Here is a 23610-nt window from a genome sequence, read left to right as displayed (position 1 = left end):
AAGCCCTTTGCAATTCTGGGCAGAAATAACTCGCTCAAGTCCCCCCAGCGGGGCTCTGCCACAGCAGCAAAGGAAATCACAAACCGTGGCCCCATCACTGAATCCCGCTGACTGCTACAGCATGATTTGTGCTACTTAAATATGATGGCTGCCATGATGAATTCATTGTCTTCAGGGTATAGAGTCAAGTCCTGCACCTTGTAATCTAAACACCATCATAACACACCTGAATCCTGAGCCCTGCCAAAAAGAGTTCCGTGTCATAGAAAAACTTTTTTATATTCCTTTTCTATGTCTAGAGAAATTTGTTTCAGATGTTGCCATTTGTCAGAAGCATAAGAAATATACTTTTTTCAGTCTTTCTGTTGACCATTACAATGCAGGCAGATTTGCTATAAAAATCCCACCAAAACCAACAAATTTACTTTAAAATTACACCCCTGAAGAACTAAACTACCACCCTGTCAATTTAATTCACTTTAAAATACAAAACACAAGCTGTTAGCTAACATGCTCAGTGGACTTCCATTAAATTTTACACCTGGAACATCAAAAATCCTTTTCTTTTTTTATTGCCAAGCGTATCCTTATTCTGGATTTCTCTTTTATTTAATATATTTCTGTATATATTATTTATCATCATCACTGGGATAATTTCCGAATACTGAAAGGTTTCCCAGGTTTCATAAAGCTTCAGCCTTACAATTGCTAGCAGATATAAACACTGTGCCTATGCAGAGCCCCATATGATGTCATTTGGTCTGTTTGCACAGATTCAATTCAAAGACCAGCATTTGATCTTTTAATTTAAATGTGTCAAACCACCTGCAGAAGCCATTTGTATGGCATTTCTTCCCCAAAAGGTACTGTGACACCAAAACAGTTTCTCCTCACATTTCAATTTGGCCAATTCAAATGCTAGGGCATTATATGTGCAAAATGTCTCAAAGAATTCTTGGAAAAATGTCACATTTTTCATATTATTTTAGTTGTTGATAGTCTTTCATTTATCATTATTGTTGTTACTGCTGCTGCTACTACTTAATAATAACAAGAACCTGAAAATACATCTTGATGAGTAACGGTAACACCAAGAGGTTCTCACAGTACAGAAAGTGAAAGCTGACATTGCTTTACTAAAGTCAGCTTTGCAGGATAAGCTTACCATTTGGCATAGTGCTTGGAAATATATGGTGGGTTTGTTTTTATTTATTTTGGGTGAAAAAGTGGATATTTCAACTAGTTATTTCAGAAGTACTAGCCACATTCTCTAATAGATTTTGCATGATCTCCAGTAAAGTATTAAACAGTTTTCTAAATTGAATACAATTCTGTCACACTGCTCATTTGCTGAGAATGTTCCTCTCTATTCTGTACTAGGAATTCAATTTTTTTTTCAGAGTATTCAATATGTTCTATGATGCCAGTAAACAGGAGAGGTGCTGCTAGTTAAGGAGGTTAGAACTGCAAGGGATTGTGCTTGTCAGGTTGTTGTCTGAATTTTGATTGCTCACTTCCTATCTTACAATACTACCAAACAGTACAAATTGTTTATTTGGGAGAGGTGGCAGAGAGGAATAAAAAACAAGGGAGATAGAATTAATATTTGGTGTAGTACAGAAAAGATTCCACAGTTTGCTTTTGCTAAAATGACTGAAGTAATTCAGTCCTCATGTATTTAGCCAAATAATCCCTTTTGGTTTACACACAACAGTAAATTGATAGCAAAACCTCTCTTAGGGAAGGGAAAAAATTCCCCTCACCCATTTCTACTGTTACAGCCCCTGTGGGGAGAAAAAAATCAAACTTGGCTAAAGGTTAATAATCATTCATGTCCAGCTTACTATTACTCAATAACTATCAAAGTCTCTAACTCAAAATAGCGTTTGCTGGCTTACAGGATCAGAGCCATTACAATCTCTGTGGAAGACTTTATTGAATTTTACACTAAGCTTTAGCTGACTGAACAGGTCAAGCACTGTGGCTTCGAGTTTTCTTTATTCTCAGAAACTCATAAACCCCTCTCCAGTTTGCAGCTCTGTTAGCTAAGAAACTTGACTCAGCATAGGGTCAGAGAAGCTGACCCCCATGAAAAAGGTCAGGTAGGTTTAAAACCCAGTTCCTGAATACCATTAACTTACATGCACTAGCTGTTCCTGCGTGTCAAACTCCCGGGAACAGCCTTCCCAGTGGCAGTTTGTCTCATAGACCACTTCAGGCTCCTGTTTGCTTTCATCTTTGTCCCCTTCCTCTTTTACCAAGGTCATTCCTTCTGGCTGTTCCTGGAGAGAGGAAAAAAACAGGGGTGAGAAGAAGAGAGAGGAAATTCTGAAACTGAGGAGGAAGAAAAGGGAATTACTTCATTAAAAGAAAGATGATGGGGGTGCGTGTGTGTGTGTGGAGGAGGCAGGGGAGGGAGGATTATTTTACTCTCACTCCACTATGCTATTCCATTCTACAAAATACAGAAGCCCAAAACAGGCCTGATAAGCCAGAAGCCATTTGCAAACTATACATGTTAAATAAATTCTTCGTACCCTTTACATTTCAATTAAAAATAAATCATAATGGCCTGGCTTTATTTAAGCAGCTTGTTATTTGTGCACCTGGCCTTCATGACTCAGTGGCACCACTAATGTGAAAGGCACTATTCAATATAGTTGAATTAATTGGAATTTGATTTTAGCACTAGGGTTGGACAGAAACTGGATCACCAGTAATCCAGTGTGTTTCCATTGTTAGAACAGTAACAGGTTTGCATGCGAAAGCCTTTTCAAGAGCAGACTGGTGATTTCTGAGTTACCTGTTAGTCTGTTCTTGCCCTTAACATGTGCATAAAAGGGGTGAGCAGGGGGCAAAAGTATCTAATTTTGGGGTTAGATTTCCCACCTCCAGTTCATCAGGGTGTCTCATTCTTGCCAGCTTGTTATTTGCTGAGGGTTAGAGTCAGATGTTAGCGTAAACATTTGGATCAGATTATGCACTCCTGCTATTTTTCCATTTCAAACCTGCTGAAGGATTTAGGCAGACCTCTGCTTTGTTTTCATGGATTCACTCACAAGACTGAGGCTCTGATTCTCATCTCCCCTGAGTCACTGTAAATCAAGAGTCACTCTACTAAAACCAGAGGCATTAACTGGTATAGAAAGTACTGCAAACGAGACTGGAGCCTGACACAGGGGCCTCATGTCCTGAGTGTAGAACAGCACTAAGTGTAGAACAGCACTAAGACCTGGGAAAAGTCAAGGTGGCCTTAAGTATTTTTGCTGAACAGAAAACATGTCCTTAATAAAGACCTGAATGTCTCTTGTTCACTTTTCCATGGCAAACAGAGCGTTGAGCATCCTGTGACTGCTCAGAGGTGCCTCTCCATCCTCTCCTTCCTCTCTGCCCTCATCCTGCCACAGACCCTGCACCCCAGGAGCTGCTCCCATTGAACCCCGGCTACTGCAAGCCGAGGCAGCCCGTGTGTGCAGCACACAAAGTGTGTTTTCAGGGAGCCTGAAAACCTGTGTGCCACAGGAAAGGTGCATTCTCACTCCAGCAGCAAGAGGGAAGGCTCATGCCTGGAATCTGGCTGCCATACCTGCATGCTTCCTGCTCCTGGGCTGGGGAGGTCCTCGTCAGGCTTTATCTTGGAGCGCTTGTTGTGCATGGGGTCTCCTGTGCTGCTCACTGCAGATTCACTTGTGGGTTTGTTCTGCTGCAGACAGGGGGGGATTTTTTTTTCCCCCAGAAGAAGACAAAATTAGACTGTGATAAATATGTGGCTCCAAACAAAAATAACGTAGCATCTGCTCAGCAACTTTGTATGGAGAAGCTGCACTGTTAATTATATTGGATATGCAATAACATTGTTCTTCAGTTACATGGCATTAACTCATGGAAGAGCTGCATTGCTTATCCTGGTAGCAGAGCAGGGAGGGAGTGGGAAGGGGAGCATTTGATGCAATTCCTTGCTACAAACCAGTGCTAGTTTTGTCAGAGCAGTGAGAGGTTGGTGATTTTCCACATAATGACAAATTTGGAAAGGCAATTTTGAAAAGGAAAATCCCTGCATGCTCCAAGAAACACAAGAGAAACATTTATTTCTTCACACTTGAAGGAAAGGTTTTGCATTTAATATCTTCACACAAGATCTCAGCTTCTTCACTATGTTTCCCATTATAATAGGTGGATAGGAAGAAGAACTGAATACTAGCATGAGACTCAGCCAAAAATCCTAGATGAAGTCTTGGATTCTCACAAGTTAATAGCAAAATAGTTGACATAAACAGGCCAGAATCTTGTTTTTCTCTTGTTCTGCTTGACTGAACACCATTATCTACACCTGCAAATGGATCTTGTAGAATCCAGAGATCTTTTAGAGATATCTGAACTTGCAGGGACCCCACAAAAAAATCAATATGTTTTCTACAGCAGTATGTTCTTCCTCTATATTTGTAAAAGCTAGCCAGGAGATAAACAGCTTCCAGACTGATAAATAACCTATCCCAGGTCATCCAGAAACAAACAGCACTAGTTAATAACAGGCAAATCACAAACCGTGATAAACTCCACATTAGGGGCCTGATTCACTGCTGCTCATCCCCAGCTTTGATAATACACCTTACTGAAATGATTAATTCAAACTCAGTAAGTCCAATTTGGCACAAATCAGAGAAAAAAACTTCAATCCTCTTCTCTGTCTTTGAGTTACTTTCTTGCTCATAGAATTACTTGCTTCAGGTTACTCACAGCTGTACAAGGAGGGCAGAATATGACCCTGTATATCCTAGGGTCAGCCTGATTTGAAGGTGAAGCTGCTAACCTTTAAGACATTGCTGTTTTGATGTGTTTTGCCCCTTTTCTGACTCCCCACCTCTACTAGCTTCCTGTATAAGATCAAGGAGAGGCAGTATGGAACGAGAAGCTGCTGCACTAGACTGGAATATTTATGAGGACTAAAAAGCACACTACCAATCAGAAACTGCACCAACTGCACTCCTGTGATTCGTAATAAAGTGACTGCAAACACTGGAGCTACAAGAAAGCTGTTATCAAAGGGTCTCAGTGACAGTGGTGATTAATTGCCATCAAGACAATGCCATTTATTTAATTTTTAAATTAATGGGAAACAAAGGTTTCATTTGTTGTCTCTCACCTGTGTGGACTCAGAAGGTCCAGAGCTGACCTGGACAGGGTTCAGGACACTGGGGATGCCAGGGATAGGTCTCTGGGTAGGAAAAGTTGGAGCAGGATGGATGAGTGGAGGGCTGTGTCCAAAGGCTGAACCTAGGGTTTGCTGACGACTTATAATTTGCTGATGCATTTGCTGGAGGGATACTGGTGTAGGAGGGTATGTGAAACTCAGAGCAGGGCTGAATTTGGGAGAAAAAGGAGGGAAGAGGGAGGAAAAAGATGAGGATCATTATGGTAAGGAACTTTACAGATTAAAACCTTAAAATATATTTGATACCTTTAAACTACTGGAAGCCAGATTTCCCCCTCCCCCTCGTATCCTTCTTCATGCCCCAAAGGATGATAAATCCTGATTTTAAATCCAGAGTTGCCCTGGATTTACTAGTGAGTACAAAAATGGTACCATAACAAAACATAACATTTTTTCATAACCTCTACCAGGAAACCACAGAAAGCGGACCGAAATAAAATTCAGAAAAACTGAAATAAAAGGCAGGTAGTTCAATAACAGCTATTTATTGCAATAACAAACTTTATATAAAGAAAAAGAATGGGTGCCTACATGCTTTATAGTACTTTTATTGATAATGCAGTTCCCCTATGTTCGTGTGTATGAAGCAGTTCCTTTAATCTTGGCTCATGCTACGCTTTTTCATATGTCTCTAGATCTTATTACACGAGGAGAGAAAATCAATTGGTTAAATGTGTTCTGAACACCATGCTTGTCATATCACTCATTTGTTTGCAAAGATGGAAAGCTCAGTTCATCCAGAATGTCACCTAAAGAATTTCCATCAGCACCGTTTGGTTACAGAAACTGATGGATTAACCTTTCCCCTCTGAAATCGGTGATCAATGACTTCCAATGTAGAAATATTCCAATGGGAAAGCACTTCTCCTTCTTCCAGTTAAACAACATTAAATGTCTATTAAAGCCCATTATGTATGTTAATACCTGTCATCACTTCATTACTTCACCGTATTTCCCAGACCACAGTGACTTAGGGGGAAATTACACTGCCATCTAAGGACCTATTTTGTGGCTAGTGCAAAAGCATTCTTTGTGTCACACTTGAGAAACAAATGGTGTGGAACTAAATCTTCACACGCAGGAGTAAGAGATCCTCCTGAAAATATTTGCCAATAGCTTCCAATCATAAAGGAAAAAAAGAAAAAAGAAAAAGAATATTCATTATTAAAAAAAAATACACTGAACTACCAGAGTTCAAGTTCAAAAAAGCCACAGGAATATAAAACATTTTGTCTCAGAAGAGAGGGGTGTGGACATTATATCTTCCAAGAATCAAGGCTTTTTCCAATGTCAAATTTGTCCAAATTAACAGTCTGGAGTCTTAATTGCTGTTGCTGTTAAGTGCAACTGAAAATACTGTGATACAAAAAGCCAAAATCATTTCAACCATTTTAAGTAATAATTCTTCAGAAATTCTGTGTTCATTAATATGACTATACATTTTGTCTGTTTGACTATAATCCATAAAAAGACAGCTTCAATGTGATTACATTACTATTATTCCTGGTGAGAACTCTGCATTACAACAGTTTGCCCATTTAGGATGGAATATCATTAAGAATACCCTGGGAGAATTTTACTGGTCTTTGAGGAACTCTCTTTTCATTCTACATTGTATTCTTTCTAATAAAGGGAGGCAGAAATGTAGTGAAAACAGTAATTGTTCACAGCAAGAGTTAGGGAGAAATCAGTAATAATATTCAGTTATTGAAGCTCTATAGTCCCTGCTAGTGTTCCTGTAAGCAACCATGAATGATTACAGCACGACTTAGCTAAGGTAGCCACTATGGATGATTAATAGGACATTAATCAAAAGATGCATATCAGGCTCAGAATTTGTTCACAAGCTTTCTTCTAATAGCTGATTTCATGTTCACTGAGCTCTATGCCAGTTTGTTCAATTTATTCTTCAGTGTACAAGCCATTCATCAAAGAACATAATGATTTAACACCCCTTTTCCTTTTTAGTGAACAAACATTGCTAAGTGTAACTACTCTGGTCTGTTCATTAAAAACCACACAATTACACTGCCACAGATGAGGTGGAAAACAAAGCCTCTTTACTACACCCTGGGGTTTTTTGCTTCCACACATACCCCTGTGAGTTCACCTCATACACTCAAAACACTAGACAGCACCATCCTGAAGATGCTGTCAAATTCACCAAGATCAACAAACACGACGTGCAAACAGTTTAGATGAGGTGTTTTATTTCTCTGTGAGTGGTTAAATCCTAGGACACTCTCACCCTTCAGATGAGTCAGTTTAAAAGAAAAAAATAAGTGGACTGATTTCATTGGCAGTTCCAAGCACACAGCAGCCTTTGGAAATAAAGGCTGAATTTTGGGTTTTTTTTGACTTTTTTTTCCATTTGACTATGCACAACAACACCTATCTTTGCAAGTCCAGGTTCAAAACTTTGGTAATGTCCTTCTGAGCCTACATGGTAAAAAGACAATTGTATGACTCAAGCAGGGCAGTGCTTAAATATTAAGTACATACACTTGCTATTCCTCTCCCCACATAAATTTAAATGGCCTCCACCAAAAGGAGAGATTTCACCTCCTAGAAATCTCCTTGTTATCTACATCTGTCTTCACACTGTACAAGCAGTATCCAGAAAGAGGATGCTAAGCCAGGCATTGACAAAATTGTGAAGTACAACAGAGGAGACAGACATCATCTTAGCAAGAGGTTCTTACTGGAAAACAGTGACAGCAGCAGCAGATGCATAAACACGCAGCTGGACAGATGTGCTAGGCAAAGGAGGAATCCTCTTTTCTTTAGTATCTTTCTTTTACCCTGTGCTCATCAGCAATGGTTGAGTCTAAGGTATTAGGATTTTCCTATGGAGCCTGAAAACCTGCACTTCATTCCCTCTACCTCCAAACTTCAAACATCTCGGAATGAAATGAAAAGGTGATTGTGAGGGAACAGAGGAATAGCCAGCACAGCCAAGGGGAGTGACTCAGAAATGGAGACAATGGTTCAGCCATCAGGGTGACTTCTTAAATAGCTCAGGTATCTGCCTTCAAATAACAATTCTCTCCAGCTGTTTCTGGAGAGCTCCTCATAAGGCAAGTTGACCTGGCTGGGTTTAATGTCACTCACATGCAAGATGTTGTCACTGGGCAGCCTGGAGGATTTTTCTGATTTGAACAGATCAGAGGGTTCTGAAGAGAACAGAAGGTGGTAGGTCTTTCTCTGCCTTTCAGAAACATACAATAAAGTTAATGCTGAGGGCCAAAAAGAAGAAAAATAAATCAAAGCCCTCAACATTGCTGGCATGGTGTGCTCTACTGGGAAGGGAAGGCCTGGATTCCTGCCCTCCTTCCCAAAGTTTCTCACTGCAATTTCTTCAGCAACTCCTGAATACAGGATAGATGGGGAATCTCTGTAATGCAGAGCCCCATGTGATCCCCTATGTCCTCCTCCTGGCCCTACCAAGCTCACACTGCTTCCCAGCCAGGCAGCCAGCATCAGCAGGGACGGCGGACAGAGGTGCGAGGTGCCCTTGCCCAGTTATTCCAACAATGTCTGCTTGTAAATGTGCAGCAGTGTCACTCAGGAACCACCTAAAATTCATGCCCAAAAGCAGTAAACAAGACCTGAAAGTAGTAATTTTGAGACTCTGGAACTACTAAAACCAATAACCACCTTTTCAAAAGCAATGAGTAGTTCCAGGGCCCTCATTTTGAGTCATGTTTATTTTAAGACAGTTTTAGGAGGCTGAATTTCAGAAAAGGAGAGCTCAAGACTTCCAAAACCCAGATGCCAGAAGAACACGAGACTCCTGCCCCAATTGTTCATATTTTCCAAAACACCAGCCACTTTCAAAAAATCTTGGATTCACAGAAATGTAAATGAACTATTAATCTTTTCCATCCATCTACCTATTGAGATATGAAAATTTACACCACTGGAGGGAATTTCATTTGTATTTCTCTTATAGACTTTTAAAGAAAATAGAAAAGAAGATGAAAGCATATATGGCCACTAAAAATTACAAGCCAGTTATCTTTTTAGTTGCTGAGTTTAATGAGAAATAAGGGTTAGAAGAAACATGTAATATTTCTGCTTAAGCATTCAATAACTCATATACACTGACAGAAAAGTCCATCAGTGATATCATTTATCATACTATGAGCTTCTGTGTCTCTCTGTCAGTCTGTCTGTCTGCCTCTCTTCTCCTCATCTGCAAAGTCTCAAACCCCCTTTACTGGAGGTAATGCAGGGCACTGGACTACATTGCAATTACATGAGCACATCAAAATTTAAAGAACAGACTTCAAGAAGAAAAACAGACCTTATAATCAAAACCAAACTTTGTGGCTGTCCTGCTAACAAGGTTGTCCAGTTTCTGGTCACAGCTGCGGAATTTACCACAAAACATCTGTGAATTAAAGTCAGAAAAAAATCTTTCTTTCCTATACATTGCATAGGTGTGCCTAAGGAGGCAAAAATGCTGCAGAGATTCCAATTTTGTGAATACTACAAGGTTTGTCTCACTGTATCACAGTAATTTTCTTCCCAAAAACTCTGAAGGCACCCTCTTTGGATTATAAAATGCAAAGTTCTGCAAGATCTGATGCATGGAAATCTCGCACAAGTATCTGAGTGCTTTCCCCTTTCTGGTTCTGCCTTTTGCAAGGTTTTAGGATGAGAGCTTCCCAAGCATGTTAATGAGGGAGCATTTAATGAAAGACATAGGGGAACAACTTGAAAGAGAGTAAAAAAAAAAGCATTTGTGGACTTTTAGAACAGCTGCAGACATAGCCAGCTTCATATGTGACTAGACAAATCCAAAGACAACAGGTCCATAAAGAAATACTGAAGGGAGCAAGCAAGAATGTATACTTTGGGGTTGCTAACTTAAAGAACATTGATTCTGGGAGAGCACAAAGACAACAAAAGAGAACAAGCAGGAAGGTTCATGTGCTTCTTAAATAGAATCCCCTGTTTGAACCAATACAGACACATTAACTAGAGTAACACCTCTAGTTTGCCCCAGTGGGATATTTCTGATGTTTTTAAATTTTTTTTCTTCATTTTTAAACTTCAGAAAGATAAATTTGTTTCTTTGGGGTATCTTTATTTCTTCATATAGAATCACATTATGTTTACCATATTAAAAGTTTGTTTCCTATCCTCTATCTTAAGTATTTCCTGTGTCAACTGAAGATCCAAAACTTTGTTATTCTACGCAGCACTCATTATCTGCCTTCCCCTTCCTCTCTTTTCTTTTTTAAATAGTTGAAATTATTTCTATACCTTCTTCCTGTCCAGTCTGGAAAAACAGATATACTCTATTTCAACTCATCCATATAATTTTTCAGGCCTCTGATATTTTTCTTTGCTTGTCCTTGTCATACCCCAACTGCCCAACAGCTTTTGAAATAAAACAATACAGAACAGGTCACTGGACAGGAACGTGGGGCATAGTGAGACACACTGTGTCCCCTGGATCATGGGGCAGGAGAGGGCTTCAGGCCTTTTGGCCTTTGAAGGGTCTTTGACGTCTGGGTGGTGCATTCACAATCCTAACACTGCTTCATGAGGGAAGGTGCAACCAGCACTGCAAGGGGACACGCAGGCCCCTCCTGACTTGTGCAAAAGCCTTGGCACTCCCTGTTTCCCCTACAGCCTCCATCACTCGTTCTTCCCATCAGGGACCTACACTAAAAAGACCAAATAATACAAATCCCCAGTTCAAGAAAGAGCTAAGTAATTTGTAGGTAGACTGCCTACATGTTCAATAAAGTTGATCATCATGAACTATGATAACACCTAATTAACTTTAAAATGCACTTCTGATTGCAGCAATTGACCTACAATATATGTAATAGTCATGCTCAAGCAGGTACAGATCTCATCACTTTGTCTCATTATCCCTTAAGAGTTGCATGAAGCCTGTGGACAGGGGAAACCAAGAAATCAGGATTAGTAGGAAGCTACTAATGTTGGAAGAATAACCGGACTCACTGAATTCAATGATGCTTTTATCCTTTGCTTAGACCAGGCCAGGATTTCACCTTTAGTTTTTAATTTTTATTTTTTAAGTCCTTATAAATTGCTTAAGAAAGTTGTTAAGAGTCAAACAAGGACCTTTACTGTTTTACAAATGGACCCAACTACTGTTCAGGAAAACACCCTAATAACTCTTAAATACTTCTGAAGAGGGACTGACTTTGGCAAGTCCTTAAGTGCTGTCCTAAAGCCTGGGTCTTACAGACACAGTAATCTCAACTGAGGTAGGTCATAATACAAGCTATACAACACAATAAGTTAACAGTGATCAAATACTGGTTTTTGCATGCTTAGATGCTTTTTTAAAAAATAAAATCTAATATAAGAAACAGCTTCATTCATCCCATGATAAACTGCCATGTAGGAGCCTCTGTTCAAAACACAAGACATCTTTTAAGCATGGCTGGGAGCTGAGCCATGGGTGCTGAGAGGATCTGCATAAGCTGACTTCATGCATAGAAGTTGATCTAGATCTTTTGATGGAACAATGTGTATGTATGTATAAGATGCAGCCAGGAACACTGCATACTCAGATGTGAAAAGCTGTGGACAGTCAGCATAGTTAGACTTCAGCAGAGGTGTAGAAGAAAACAAGCCAGAGAGTTCTCCTCAGACAAGGATGCAGAAGATAAGAAGCAACCGGTAACAACATGTAAGAAAACCATCTCCTGTTGTCTGAGTTGGCAGAAACAGGAATTATGTATGTTCCTTGTAAACACACAGGAGGGAGTGAAAAGAAGTTTCCAGCTCTGTCCTCTACTTGTCCTCAAGGCAGCAGCCAGCAAGAGTGAATGTTGACAATTGCTCAGGACACACGAGTGACAAATCTCTCGGCAACCTTGCAGCCCTGAAGAGATTTGTGAAACTCTTACTGTTTCAAGCATCTTAGACACAAACCAAAAACCAAACAGCATTACAGGAAGAGAGACTTTAAAATGCACTTCTGTTTGGAGCAATTTACCCATAATATATCTAATACTTTTTCTAAGAAAAAATTGTGCTTTAAATTCAGTTCCTCTCCCTGTTTTTTTAAACTGACAACACTGCACTTTGAGTAGGCAAAGTGCAGGAAAGTCTTCATTAGTTTTTATGGCTTGCTATTTAAGTACGGGGAAAACAATACCAAACTTTGACTATGAAACCAGACATACTGTGATCTTGAATGCACGTATGAGACTTGAAATCCTTTGAAAAAATATTTCAAAAATAACTAGTTTTCAAACATCCCTCAGCATTTGTAATATTGACACATAACTTAGAGAAAAGGCATCTAAATGAATTGGTAAAAAGACATATCCTGCATCTAATAAAGTAGAGCATGTATTTTACTAGGTGTTCCAGTTTTCATCAAATAATAACCATCACTGTACAATCATATTTAATTCACATACATCAGTGCCCCCTTTTTTTCTTTTACTTTTCTATTACCAGTTTAAAATTAACAGAGTCTGTGGTTTGTACTTTCTCTTCAGCTTGCCTTATTATCTATTCTGTTTTATCTGCTAGGCTAGGTGAAATTTTTCTTCATGAATACATTGCCATATCCAGAGTAAAATGGCATAGTTTCACTGAGAGCAACGGGGCCACACTGATTAACCTTATGTGCTCAGACAGCACTGTCAGCTTTGTCCTTCTCACTGGATTATTCCTGTGAAGGAATCCTTAGGATCCTAACTGGACTTTGTATTAATGGTACCTTGCATAATTTATCTGTGCTCCCTCCATGGAAGTTCATGCCACTTCTAGCAAACATAATTTTGAATTAAATTCATGGCTAAGCACTTTCAGGCTTCTAAAACTGGTATAATTTATTACATTCAAAGTGCTAATTAGTACTTGCTTTTAGGGTCTGAAAATGAAGTAATGAAGTGCAAAACTCCAGCACACTTGTATTGGCTTGAGAACTTTCCTGGAACTAATATTGCTCTGGGTTCACTGAGTGAGTTTAAACCCTTTGAGTAACACTCAACCTGCTTTAAATGGAATTTTAATGAAAAGATCTGTGACACACAGATTTCCAGGCATGTAGACATAATCTCACTGGTATATAGGAGCACCTGTACCTGTAAATGTGCATGCAATACATGCCTGGGTAGTCTGCATTCTTTATGTTGCTCAGCTCCTTAGATTTTACACTTTCCAAAGGCAGAATTCTTGCCATTCATGTTTCTGGTGAGAAACATCCACCACTTTCTAATGCAAGATGTAAGTGACCTCTGAAACAACTCCCTGAATGTCACCCTCCCATAATCTACATGAGCTTTGCGCAGGAGGCCAGGTGCATGGTTATACTTTCACAGAGCCTGATAAAGATGCAACTTTGTAGTAATAGTGGTGAATTTCACTTTTATTCACTTTGTGCCACTTCTCTGCCATTCACACTTCTCGAAAGAAGGTATGAAATGAAGCTATTATTGCAGGATAGAGCATTATATTCCCTTCTAAGGATTACCCACAGTACCTGACCACGGAGAATAAAGCCCTGTGTTGCACATGTGTGAAGGTCTAGTTATAGTAGGAACTGTTTCAGTGGGGTTACACTTGGACTGAATTTGACTCAGTCTGAACTGAAACAAAGCCTTCATTTACAACATTGCAAGCAATTAATTAGAAAGTTTTTATTGTAAGAAAGGCTTTCAGTCAAAGTCAGTGCTGCATCTAACTTAGGCAGATCCCAGTGAGTGATAATAAAACAACAAAATACCTATATTGCTGACATGATAAACAAACTCTTTATCCTACACATCCTATCAAAACAAGCTTCTTGCAAAACATTATTTTTAATGTATTTTGTTCTACCTGAGCAATGCTAAACATGTCCTTTTAAATTTCACTAACCAGCATTTGAGCATGTCCTTTTACACAGATATAATTACAGAAATATACAAACTTACAATTTACAGTCTAAAACACAAATCAAAGGTAAGAATTAAGTAGTTGGATTTAAGTAAAGGTTAGATTCAAATTCTCAGATGGGGTCTTCTGTTTCATTGTGCAATTGTCAGCAATCTGGGCATGGAGTTGAGAAATGAAAAAAAATTATATCTGCATATATGACAAAATTATTTTGAGCAGCATGGTGAAAGCTAAGTGGTTATCTTTAGAGCCCAGTGTGCTAGATGAATGAGCAATACTGATAGCAAGATGCATATCGATACTGAAATGGAGTCAGAGCTACTCAGACACTGGTTCTAAATTAACTGAGACAAATGACAAGAAGCACTTGCTTGTCTCAATGCAGAATTCAATGAAGGAATGAAAATTTGATCAACATGAAGCTATGGCAAAAATATGTTAAAAATTTGGCTGGAGAAAAAACCTGAAATAATCGTGGTGCATTTAAATTGCTGCTCCTTCCCTGGAATATTATTGCATGTAGTAGAAGGAGATTTTCAGACAGTATCAGCAGAAAAAACAATGCAAGAACTCTAAGGAGCAGACTGAAAACAACATCAGAAAGGAGATGAATAAGAGGAGACATAATAAGAATATATAAAATATTGAATAAAGAAGGAAGATTGAGAACATGAGGGCTTCCTGTCTTATAACTGAGACATTCTGTTCAATTCAAAAACTGGATAATTTAAACCTGATACTCTTTCCTTTTTTTTTTTAATAGAGTGTATAATTATACTGTTGGGCTCTCTCACTTTTCTCTGTTGATAACTTTATACTTCATTTGGATATCTTAACTCTATTTTTATTTTTCTCTTTATTTTCTCTTTGTGTTTGCAAAGGAAAACTGGAAAAATTATTCCTTAGTCACTCATCTCTAGCTACAACACACTGACTCATTATACAACAATCATTCTATACAAGGAGCTTATATGAGATGAGGAAATAATTGAGAATCCAATACCTGCTTGCAGAAATACAACTCTTGTCTTCCTCACCGATGTTAATCCATTGCTGTCTAAGCTCACTCTACAAACCTGGCTATCCCTTTCTAGTGCTCTTTGTGAAAGTATCCTTGCCACCATTCCCTGACTCTTCAGATCAACCCAGAGCAAAGGAGCCAGAGCAGCCAGGGCCTGGCTGTAATTAACCACATTGTGTTAATTGTTCTGATGCTATCAGGGAAGCAGGGCAGCACATGGGGGGAAAATAGGAAAGTGCTACTCTGTTTTCGTAGTTTCTTTCAAGGAGATCCCAAAGGGCTCTTGCGCTCACATGAAACTGAATTTTCGCAGCTTATGAATTGATAGCTAAGTTATATTCACAGTTATATCTGCCTAGACCCAAAGAAAGTCTCTTGTAGTAGGTAGAATTACTGACTTAAACACCTTGAATCTGACAGGGAATTCAGATCACTTTCTGAAAACTGACTTTGTAATTTTGGTATCACAGCATTGCCGAGGGACTAAAGGTTCTAAATTTCAAATCTTATAGAACATGAAGTCCCAGCCTCCTGTGTTTATTAAAGACCAGTTAATCTTTTGTAAAGGTTTTGAATCAGTACTCTTAATATCATGGGAAGTGATTACCCCCTCTATACTCACTCTAAACCATGCTGTCTCTCAAAAAGAAGTGCTACTGAAGTGCAAAGTCTAATAATTGTCACAGGTAGCAGACATAATATTAAGTACGTCTTGACAAAGGATTAATAGCAGGGGTGCTGCACTGCAGGACTGAGGCAGGTAACCAAATGAGTAAATGTCAAATGAAGGATTATCCTCATTTGATGCTACTTCACACATCTCCTTTCTGCATAATCTCTCCCAGCTGAGACCTAAACCAGGTGTTTTCAAATGCACAAAGCAGAAGCTCTACCTGGTGTGCCAAAGGAGATCCACTATTAGCTGTCAGCAGGAGTGTCATCTCCTTTTCAAGTACTCAGCCAGCAGTCAGGGCACAGCACTGCACTGCCAGTGACAATGGCAAAGCACCCGCCAGGCCCAGCTCTCTCTGGATTGTGCTGAACTACTACTAGTATTTATTATTCAATCTACCCATGTCAAAGACCAGAGCCCTCCTGTGCTTGGCTTTGTACAAACAGAGACCAAAATGTGGCTCTTTTCACCTGATTTCATCCTCAGCATCCCACAGTGCTCATATAGAGGATCCAATGCTGAAAAGCTGTGTGAAGCACAGGATGTAATCTTTCAGCCTCTTTTTTTAGCCAATGCAAAGACCAGTGAGGTCCTGGAGACACTTTCTAAACACAAGTAGTACCTTTACAAAAATGGGTGTGAAAGGGCATTGAGCCCACAAAATTAAACCTGCCCAAATCTTTATGTGCTGACTCGTCAGCTTTTAGTTATGTGACAGCACACCCCTTTTCCCCTCTGCATGATTCTTAACTCATTCAGTCCACAAGATACACAGTAGCCTTCAGCAAGAGGCCCTCTGGTACTTTTCTTCTCTGGGCCCAGAGTAATGCCCACAGGCCTGCCTTCCCTTGTATTTAAACCATCAGTGAATAAATAATTACTGACACCCTCCTGAGCTTCTCCACTGTGCTCATCACTGTATAATCTAATTGCTTCACAAAACATTAATGCTTTCAACCTCCCTCTGAGGTGAAGGGGAAGGATTCATTTTGAACAGGAACATGAATCAAAGAAAGATGGAGGCAGAAAGTGTCACTCATTGGGGTTGCCCAATTCAGTCAAGAAGATCTGGGCTAGTTAACATGACACAGTATACAAAATGTTCAAAACAGCTGTCAGCATCTTCAAATCATGGCTGTGAGCAATTTGACTCCTCTGCAAAATTAAGAGTGGTAGGCTGGGACTCCAGAAGACAAACTGAGCCTGGTGGTCACTCCTGACTAGTTTAGTTTGCCCAGCATCAGTCAGGAATTGTGCTGCAAGAGCACAGTCTGCCCTCCAGGCAGCAACCAACCAGGTACGAGGCTCCCTCCTCTTTCAGGCTGTCTGGGACAGTGAGGCAGTGTCCTGTGGCTCTCACTGATCCACAGAGGATGCTCAGCTGTTCAGGCTGTGCACTGAAGAAGACAGGGGTCCTACAAACACTGTGCAACCCTGAAGTTAAAGATGGTATCAGAGCACAATCACAAGGGGGCAGTACCTTCATTCTCTGAATGAGCGGCTTCTGCCTGCTTTATTTTCAGCCTTTCCGCTCTCCTGCTGCAAGCCTATGCTGTGTTATAGAAAGGCATTTTGTGCCAACTTGCTTAGCCTGTACAGTTTCTGGGCTGACTCCTGTCTCCTCTAAAGACTGCTTTCTGTTTCACAAAACTGTTATGGCTGGACAGACAGCTGAGCCTCCACAGGCTTCCCAAGGAAGCACCAGAGCTGCAGCCGCAGGGAAAGGTTCTCCTTCCTATCTGCGGGCCCTGGGCTGGAACACTGCTGAGTGCTTAGTTTATTTAACACATGCTAATAGAAACCTCTTAAGGGCTTATCACTTGGCTAAATGGGACAATTTCTCAAAAACAGCAGAGATCACATCTGTATCATCCGGGCAACATTCCTGGCAAAGTTCAGCCTCCCAGTAAAAAGGCAACAGTTCTTCCAGTTGAACAGAAAAATCTCTTCTTCCCTAACTTCATTTGGATAAATTAATTACCTTGCTGATGTTTTTTGGAAATATTCAGCATTAGACAGGTATTTACTATGAAAAATGATGACAAGTGTAAACTATTTGGACTAAGTTAAAAAAGGTAGGAAACAACATCAAGAAGTAGAAGGACTATGTAATGTTAAGTATAGTTAATGCTACTGATACTATTGAAAACAGAAATCCTGCCTGTCTTGCAATTCCATCTACTGCCTTGCTGAATTGTACCATTTTCTTGCAGCAACTCTGATGACATTAACCTATAAGTTTCCAGAAGCTGGCATTTTAACCAGGAAATGTTTGTTTGTTTGTTTTTTTCCTAGACTTTGGTCACGGTTGCTGACAGGATTTTAAATGGGATGAACCTATGGTTTTATTCAATACAACAGTTCTTGTGTTGAATGCATTATTTGCAAGACAGTGAATATTAAATTAGGTTTTGCTGACAATCCTGTTGGCATTTAGTCTTGGAATTCATTAAGGCAATGAAATGTGGTTTGGGTTTAATACCTTACATCACTGTTTATTTTGGTTTATATAGACAGGTTCACACAGGAGAAGTTAAAGGGCACCAACAGAGGTGAGTTGCAAAGCAGGAAGAAGATCTCTCCTTTTCCTTCCTTTCAACTGAGAAGAATGGATGTGTACATTTCCAACTTTGCATGCTGAATGGACATACTCTTATCAAAATGAAAAAAAAAATCTTAATTCAAAATCATGTGAAATTTTGTATTATGCATTCCTGGGAAGTATGACCAGGAAGGGCTGAAAGCTTTGCTCAACCACAGGTTGAGTCACACAAGCATTGCTGTCTTCAGTGACACCAGCTCACAAGACTCACTTTGAACCCTCCCTAGCATCCTTACTCAGTTTTTGCTCACAACTCCCTCCAGTTCCACAACTGGTTTCAACAAAACTGTTCATCTGACTCCAGCCTTGCTTTGGAAGAGTAAAAGGAGAGAAGGCTCACTCCACTGTAGAGACTATGCCAACTTTCATGCACTATTTTCTTTACCAAAGCTACAAGCTATGGGAAAGGAGTTTAGTTATTAAGTGCCATCCCATCCCAATGACAGTGCAGATGGCACAGCTCCACAGTTTTCCATGTATCTGACATATGTGGTCCAACTGCCGCCAGCATTGACATAAACATTCCTCACTAAGGAGCTTCATAGCTGGGACCATGGCTCCACTGACTGGCAAGCTGCATTGAGAGCAACACCTGTACCTGTGAGATACCACACAGCTACTCAAGGACATCAGAGCTATGAAGCACTACTATTTTAAAGTGCTTAAAAAGGAAAACACAGCACTTACACTAATGCCAATATTTGCAGTGCTGTCACTCTCAGAGTTTGTCAGGCTCATGGTTTCTAACACACCACTTGTGTGCCCCATCTTCTACAGGAGTGAAAACCCCCATAGCCCATTTTCGAAGCTGTAAATGTGTCATTTTTGCCACAGAGGCGTTTCACAGATTTCACAGAATATTCTGAGTTGGATGGGACCCACAAGGCTCATCAAATCTGACTTTTTAAGTGAGTGGCCCATACAGGGAGTCAAACCATGACCTTGGTAATGTTTTGAACCTCGCCTAAAATGGGTGCCCCATCTCAAGACACTGCTGTAGGGACTTGCGCCTTTGCTTCATTGAAAATTGAAGGTGGAAGCTGCTGCTAAGCCAGGGCCCAAAAGCACTCTTTGAGGGTTATAAACGCAAGCCCAACATTTTCTGACACTTTGGAGAGGTGGGGGATATTTTCTTAGAATACCAAAGGAGCTTTTTTCAGTTAACATATAGCCATGTCACAATTACAAAAATGTTCTGCAGTTGCATCTTCATTTTTCCTTGCGCAGTTCTTAATTTTCTTCCACTCCCTTTTTTCTTTTTACATTATTCCTTTAGTTTCCTCTCCTTTGTGCCCTATTTGCTTCTCTTCTCTGCACAACTTCTGTCCACCTCTTCATTTGCTACTCTGCATCCAGAACACCCATTCCTGACTGTTTTCTTGCACACACAAGAGAAGCAGCCAAGTGAAAATCACAGCATTTCTGATGACAGTATTTCCTTGGTACCAAAAAAAAAAAAAAAAAAAAAAAAAGCCAGAGAATGTCAAATCTTTCAAGACACGAAAACATGAAAAAAAAAAATTGAACACCCAAAAGTTACAGCCAAACATTTGGATTGAACAGTACCACATTTCTCTTTCTTACTTTCTGATGATTGTAATGTAGGAACATTTCACTGTCCATCATATCTATGGGCAGAAGAACCCAAGCGACTTAAGTCACAAACCTGTCCTAGAGTTTCTTCTCTGAAAACAGATTACTGGACACACAAACACACACTGTTCCTGCTGGTTAGACAAAATATTACCTGCACTGGAAAACAAGAGGCCAAAAAGTTCCTTGTGGTTACCTTTCTGAGTAAGAAAAAATATTTTATACTTTAAATTAAGCTCTGATTAACATACATTATAGAAACTGCAAAATGCACATATTCACAAAAAAAAAAAACACAAGTAAATTAAAGATGTGAGTATATGTTCACGTTTGTATGTGTGTGACACATAAATGAGAATATACAATTCAGGTAGCAAATGCAATTCTTACCTTATTGCACTTGCAGACAAGTGGCCATAAGAACCACTGGCTGATGAACTGCTACGAGAATTATTGAGAATGGTGACCAAGGAATTTGGAGAGGTCCGAATCATGGTCTGAAGGTCAAAGCTGTGGTCAGACAGGGGGGATATGGACAACGTGCGCTTCCGGCTCGGTCTGGCTGACAGCCTTGGGCTGGGGAACCTGGCACCTGGTATGGAAACACAAATAATTATCCACAAGGACTTCACTGGATTTATTTGTTATCAGTGATGGGTAGAGGGAGACACCAGCACACTGTGACAAGCCCGCTCTCTTCATTTGTGATCTACTGGCCACAATTGAGGAAAATTAGGAAGAAAAATCTTTCTTCCTATGGCTTACCTCAGGGGAGCTCTGTTTATTAATGTGCAAGCAAAATGATAAATGGCTAAACAAAAGGAAAAGACTTTTATGAGTTATCCCTCTCATTTCTGGTGATTTATGAATCTGATGGCTTCTTAGACGTTCACATCATTAATTCAACCATGAGCAATGAGACAGTGGTTCAGATCTGGGATACCAGCAAGCCCAAACCCACAACACTTTAATACATACAGCCAAACATACACATGTCAAATAGAATACAGAAATGAAGAGGCAGTTTTCCCTTTGTTGACTGTAATTCTGCCAGGTGGATATTGGATGCAAAACTAAAAATCAGGACTAAAACAAACACTAAAAGGGCCAGCTCTATCAGCAGAATTCAGATTGACATTCAGAGCATTAAAATGAGAAATAGTAGGCTTTATTTGAATTTGTCCAAAATCCCATGATATTCTTTTGTTGGGGTATATAGGGGCCTACAACTGCTAAATTCCTTTAAAACTGGAGACCAGACTTTTCAAAGCAGCAAAGTGAAGACAAACATACAGATACCACTTAAATAAATACACATTACATGTCTAAATTTTAGGTCCTGTTCTGAAAATATCTGCCTGTTCTGATCTATTTTACCATATCATCCCAACTCTCTGCAGTCTTGACAGAAGATATATCACCTTAAATTTATTCCCTTTATTTAATTATTTTCTATCTTGTTTGAAAGTAAGGAGAGAATTAGCTTCCCCACTGCACACTGAACAATTTCCTTTAACAGTACTGCTGCTTCTAGCTTTTTAATCCCTTTAACCTGTAGTAAAGGACTGAATCCTAATGATCATGACAGCCAGGGTCATGCAGGTCTTGGATTTGATGCCTACTTTACAGCTACTTCTCCTGGAGTCCCTGAGATTCTCTGTAACTTGCTAATAATTCACAGTTGGCCACAAGCATCCAGTATAGGTCTGGCATTCTTAACATCTTTGTGTCCAGGATCTTTTTTTTTTTGCAGGGTATTTAAGCTTACATGTCTAAAAATAACCAGGAGAAGAGCCCAAATGACTCTAATCAGACTCATCTCAAGATCAGAGCTAGACAGAATCTATTAGTATGCTTTCTCACACACCTGAGTGAGTTTCCCTTTTTTTGTGCATGCTAGCCAAGATTTTAATACAGTATTGGGGCTGCCATGTTATTGCTCTTGTAGCTATGTGATCACACCTCCATTTATAATCCTTATCCTCTTTGGCATATGGGTAGTACAGAGTTTTGTTCCTTCCTGCTCTGTCTCCAGAAAAAGCCTTAGCTCATACAGCTCCAGTCTCTCAATAAATATTCAAGCTCTTGATTCATCATTTAAAATTTAGGTATAGCCATTTATTTATTTGCAAAACCTACCACATGCTATTTTTTGAAATCTGTTTTATCTCCTTTTTAGGAGCTTGCTATTGTACTGTGTCTGATATTTTATTAGTGCTGTGCATCATGTCTTTCGAAGGCAGAGATCTTTTACTTGTGCTAAAGTAAGAAACAACAATGATCAGCATCTATAAGAAACTACGATATAGCTAACAAGGAAATACAACATACATATCATGGTAAAACAAAAATAGCAGTAATTTGCACTTGCATCTTTAATCCACAGTTTTTCTCTGCTGACTGTTCAGCTGGAATGAATTAAAACAATGCCTCTGAAGTTAGTGCTTGTAATGTAATTTACCCCAGATGAGGATACAATTCAAGTGCTTTATCATGGTTTTACAAGGGCATAGCTAAGTACAGACATTATACTCCCTGCAGTGCCCTGCACATTCTCAAAAACTGCTGTGACTTCACTCCTCCTCACCCCTTCTGGACTGAACCAGTCTCCTCTCCCCCTTGTCTGAGTCATGCTATGGCTCTTGCATGTCTGCCCACTGCTTGCTACACCCTCGCCTTGCCTGCCAGCTGCTGCCAGGGCATCCCTGTGTCCACTCTGGATGCACCAGATCTGTGCCAGGGATGGAGAAGGACACTCCTTACAGCTGCCAGGGGCAGCACCAGGGCTCGAGCCACACACACAGCAGTCTCAGGCTTCCTCTGTTCCTGCAGGCTGCACCTCTTTCAGGCCCCATCTAGCTCTGGGAATTCAGCAGCCCCCTCCATCCACCTGGGACAGGAACAATCTCCTAAGGGAGATTTTGCAGGATCCTGCAGAAAGGGAACATTTCTGCTTCAGCCAGGCAAGAGTTTTACCAAGTCTGACCACAGGAGACAGGGATTCAATTCAAGGGGGGGCCACGACTTCTAAAACTGAAACTACAATTGAATGGAATTACTGGTTTGCCCTATCTTTGTGGTTTAATTAGGTCTCACACGCCTAAAAAGTCTTAAGCATGAGCTGGCCACTCATTCCAGGGCATTTGCTTAACAATTCATTTAGCATAACATGAATTTGTTAGTATGCTCCTATAAAAAGGAATAGGTCACAATTTGTCAGTGTCTCTGGATACTAAACCAAACTTTCCAGCCTAGCCCAGCTTCTACCTTAAAAACAAACACCTCAATATTTATTTACCAATTTGAGATGTTCATCTGCTCACAGTGTTCTCCCATCAAAGTATTACATTCCCTACGCAATAATGCTTTACAATCAGAAAATGAAGGAGCACTGATTCACTAAAAATCCATTTACCACTGTGGAAATGCTGACAGAAAAACATCAGCTTTGGTAAAGCACGCAAATGGAAGCTGACAGTGAAGATTTGCTTAAAAATGTCACCCTTTTGGAGTAGACATTATAGAAATAAAAAATCAGTTGTAGACAGTACAGACTCGAGTGTGCCAACAAAAAATCCAGCAGGTGTCAGAAGAAAAGATCTTATTCTGAGGTGGAGATCAATTCT

At 39.9% G+C, this 23610-nt stretch overlaps 1 protein-coding gene across 3 annotated transcripts in view; it reads right to left on the bottom strand.

Moving 5' to 3' along the window:
- Nucleotides 1-23610, bottom strand: part of GLI3 (GLI family zinc finger 3) — a 206515-nt gene that overhangs the window by 37928 nt on the left and 144977 nt on the right. For all 3 annotated transcript variants that reach the window (XM_063158228.1, XM_063158237.1, XM_063158244.1), the window contains 4 exons: nt 20375-20576; nt 5144-5360; nt 3587-3700; nt 2142-2282 (listed from right to left, as the gene is read on the bottom strand). In XM_063158228.1, the coding sequence (XP_063014298.1) occupies nt 2142-2282; nt 3587-3700; nt 5144-5360; nt 20375-20576 (674 nt within the window). The remainder of the gene's footprint in view (nt 1-2141; nt 2283-3586; nt 3701-5143; nt 5361-20374; nt 20577-23610) is intronic.

Source organism: Melospiza melodia, chromosome 1, assembly GCF_035770615.1.
Source record: "Melospiza melodia melodia isolate bMelMel2 chromosome 1, bMelMel2.pri, whole genome shotgun sequence".
NCBI classification, from domain to species: domain Eukaryota; kingdom Metazoa; phylum Chordata; class Aves; order Passeriformes; family Passerellidae; genus Melospiza; species Melospiza melodia.
This window is presented reverse-complemented; position numbering and strand designations above follow the sequence as displayed.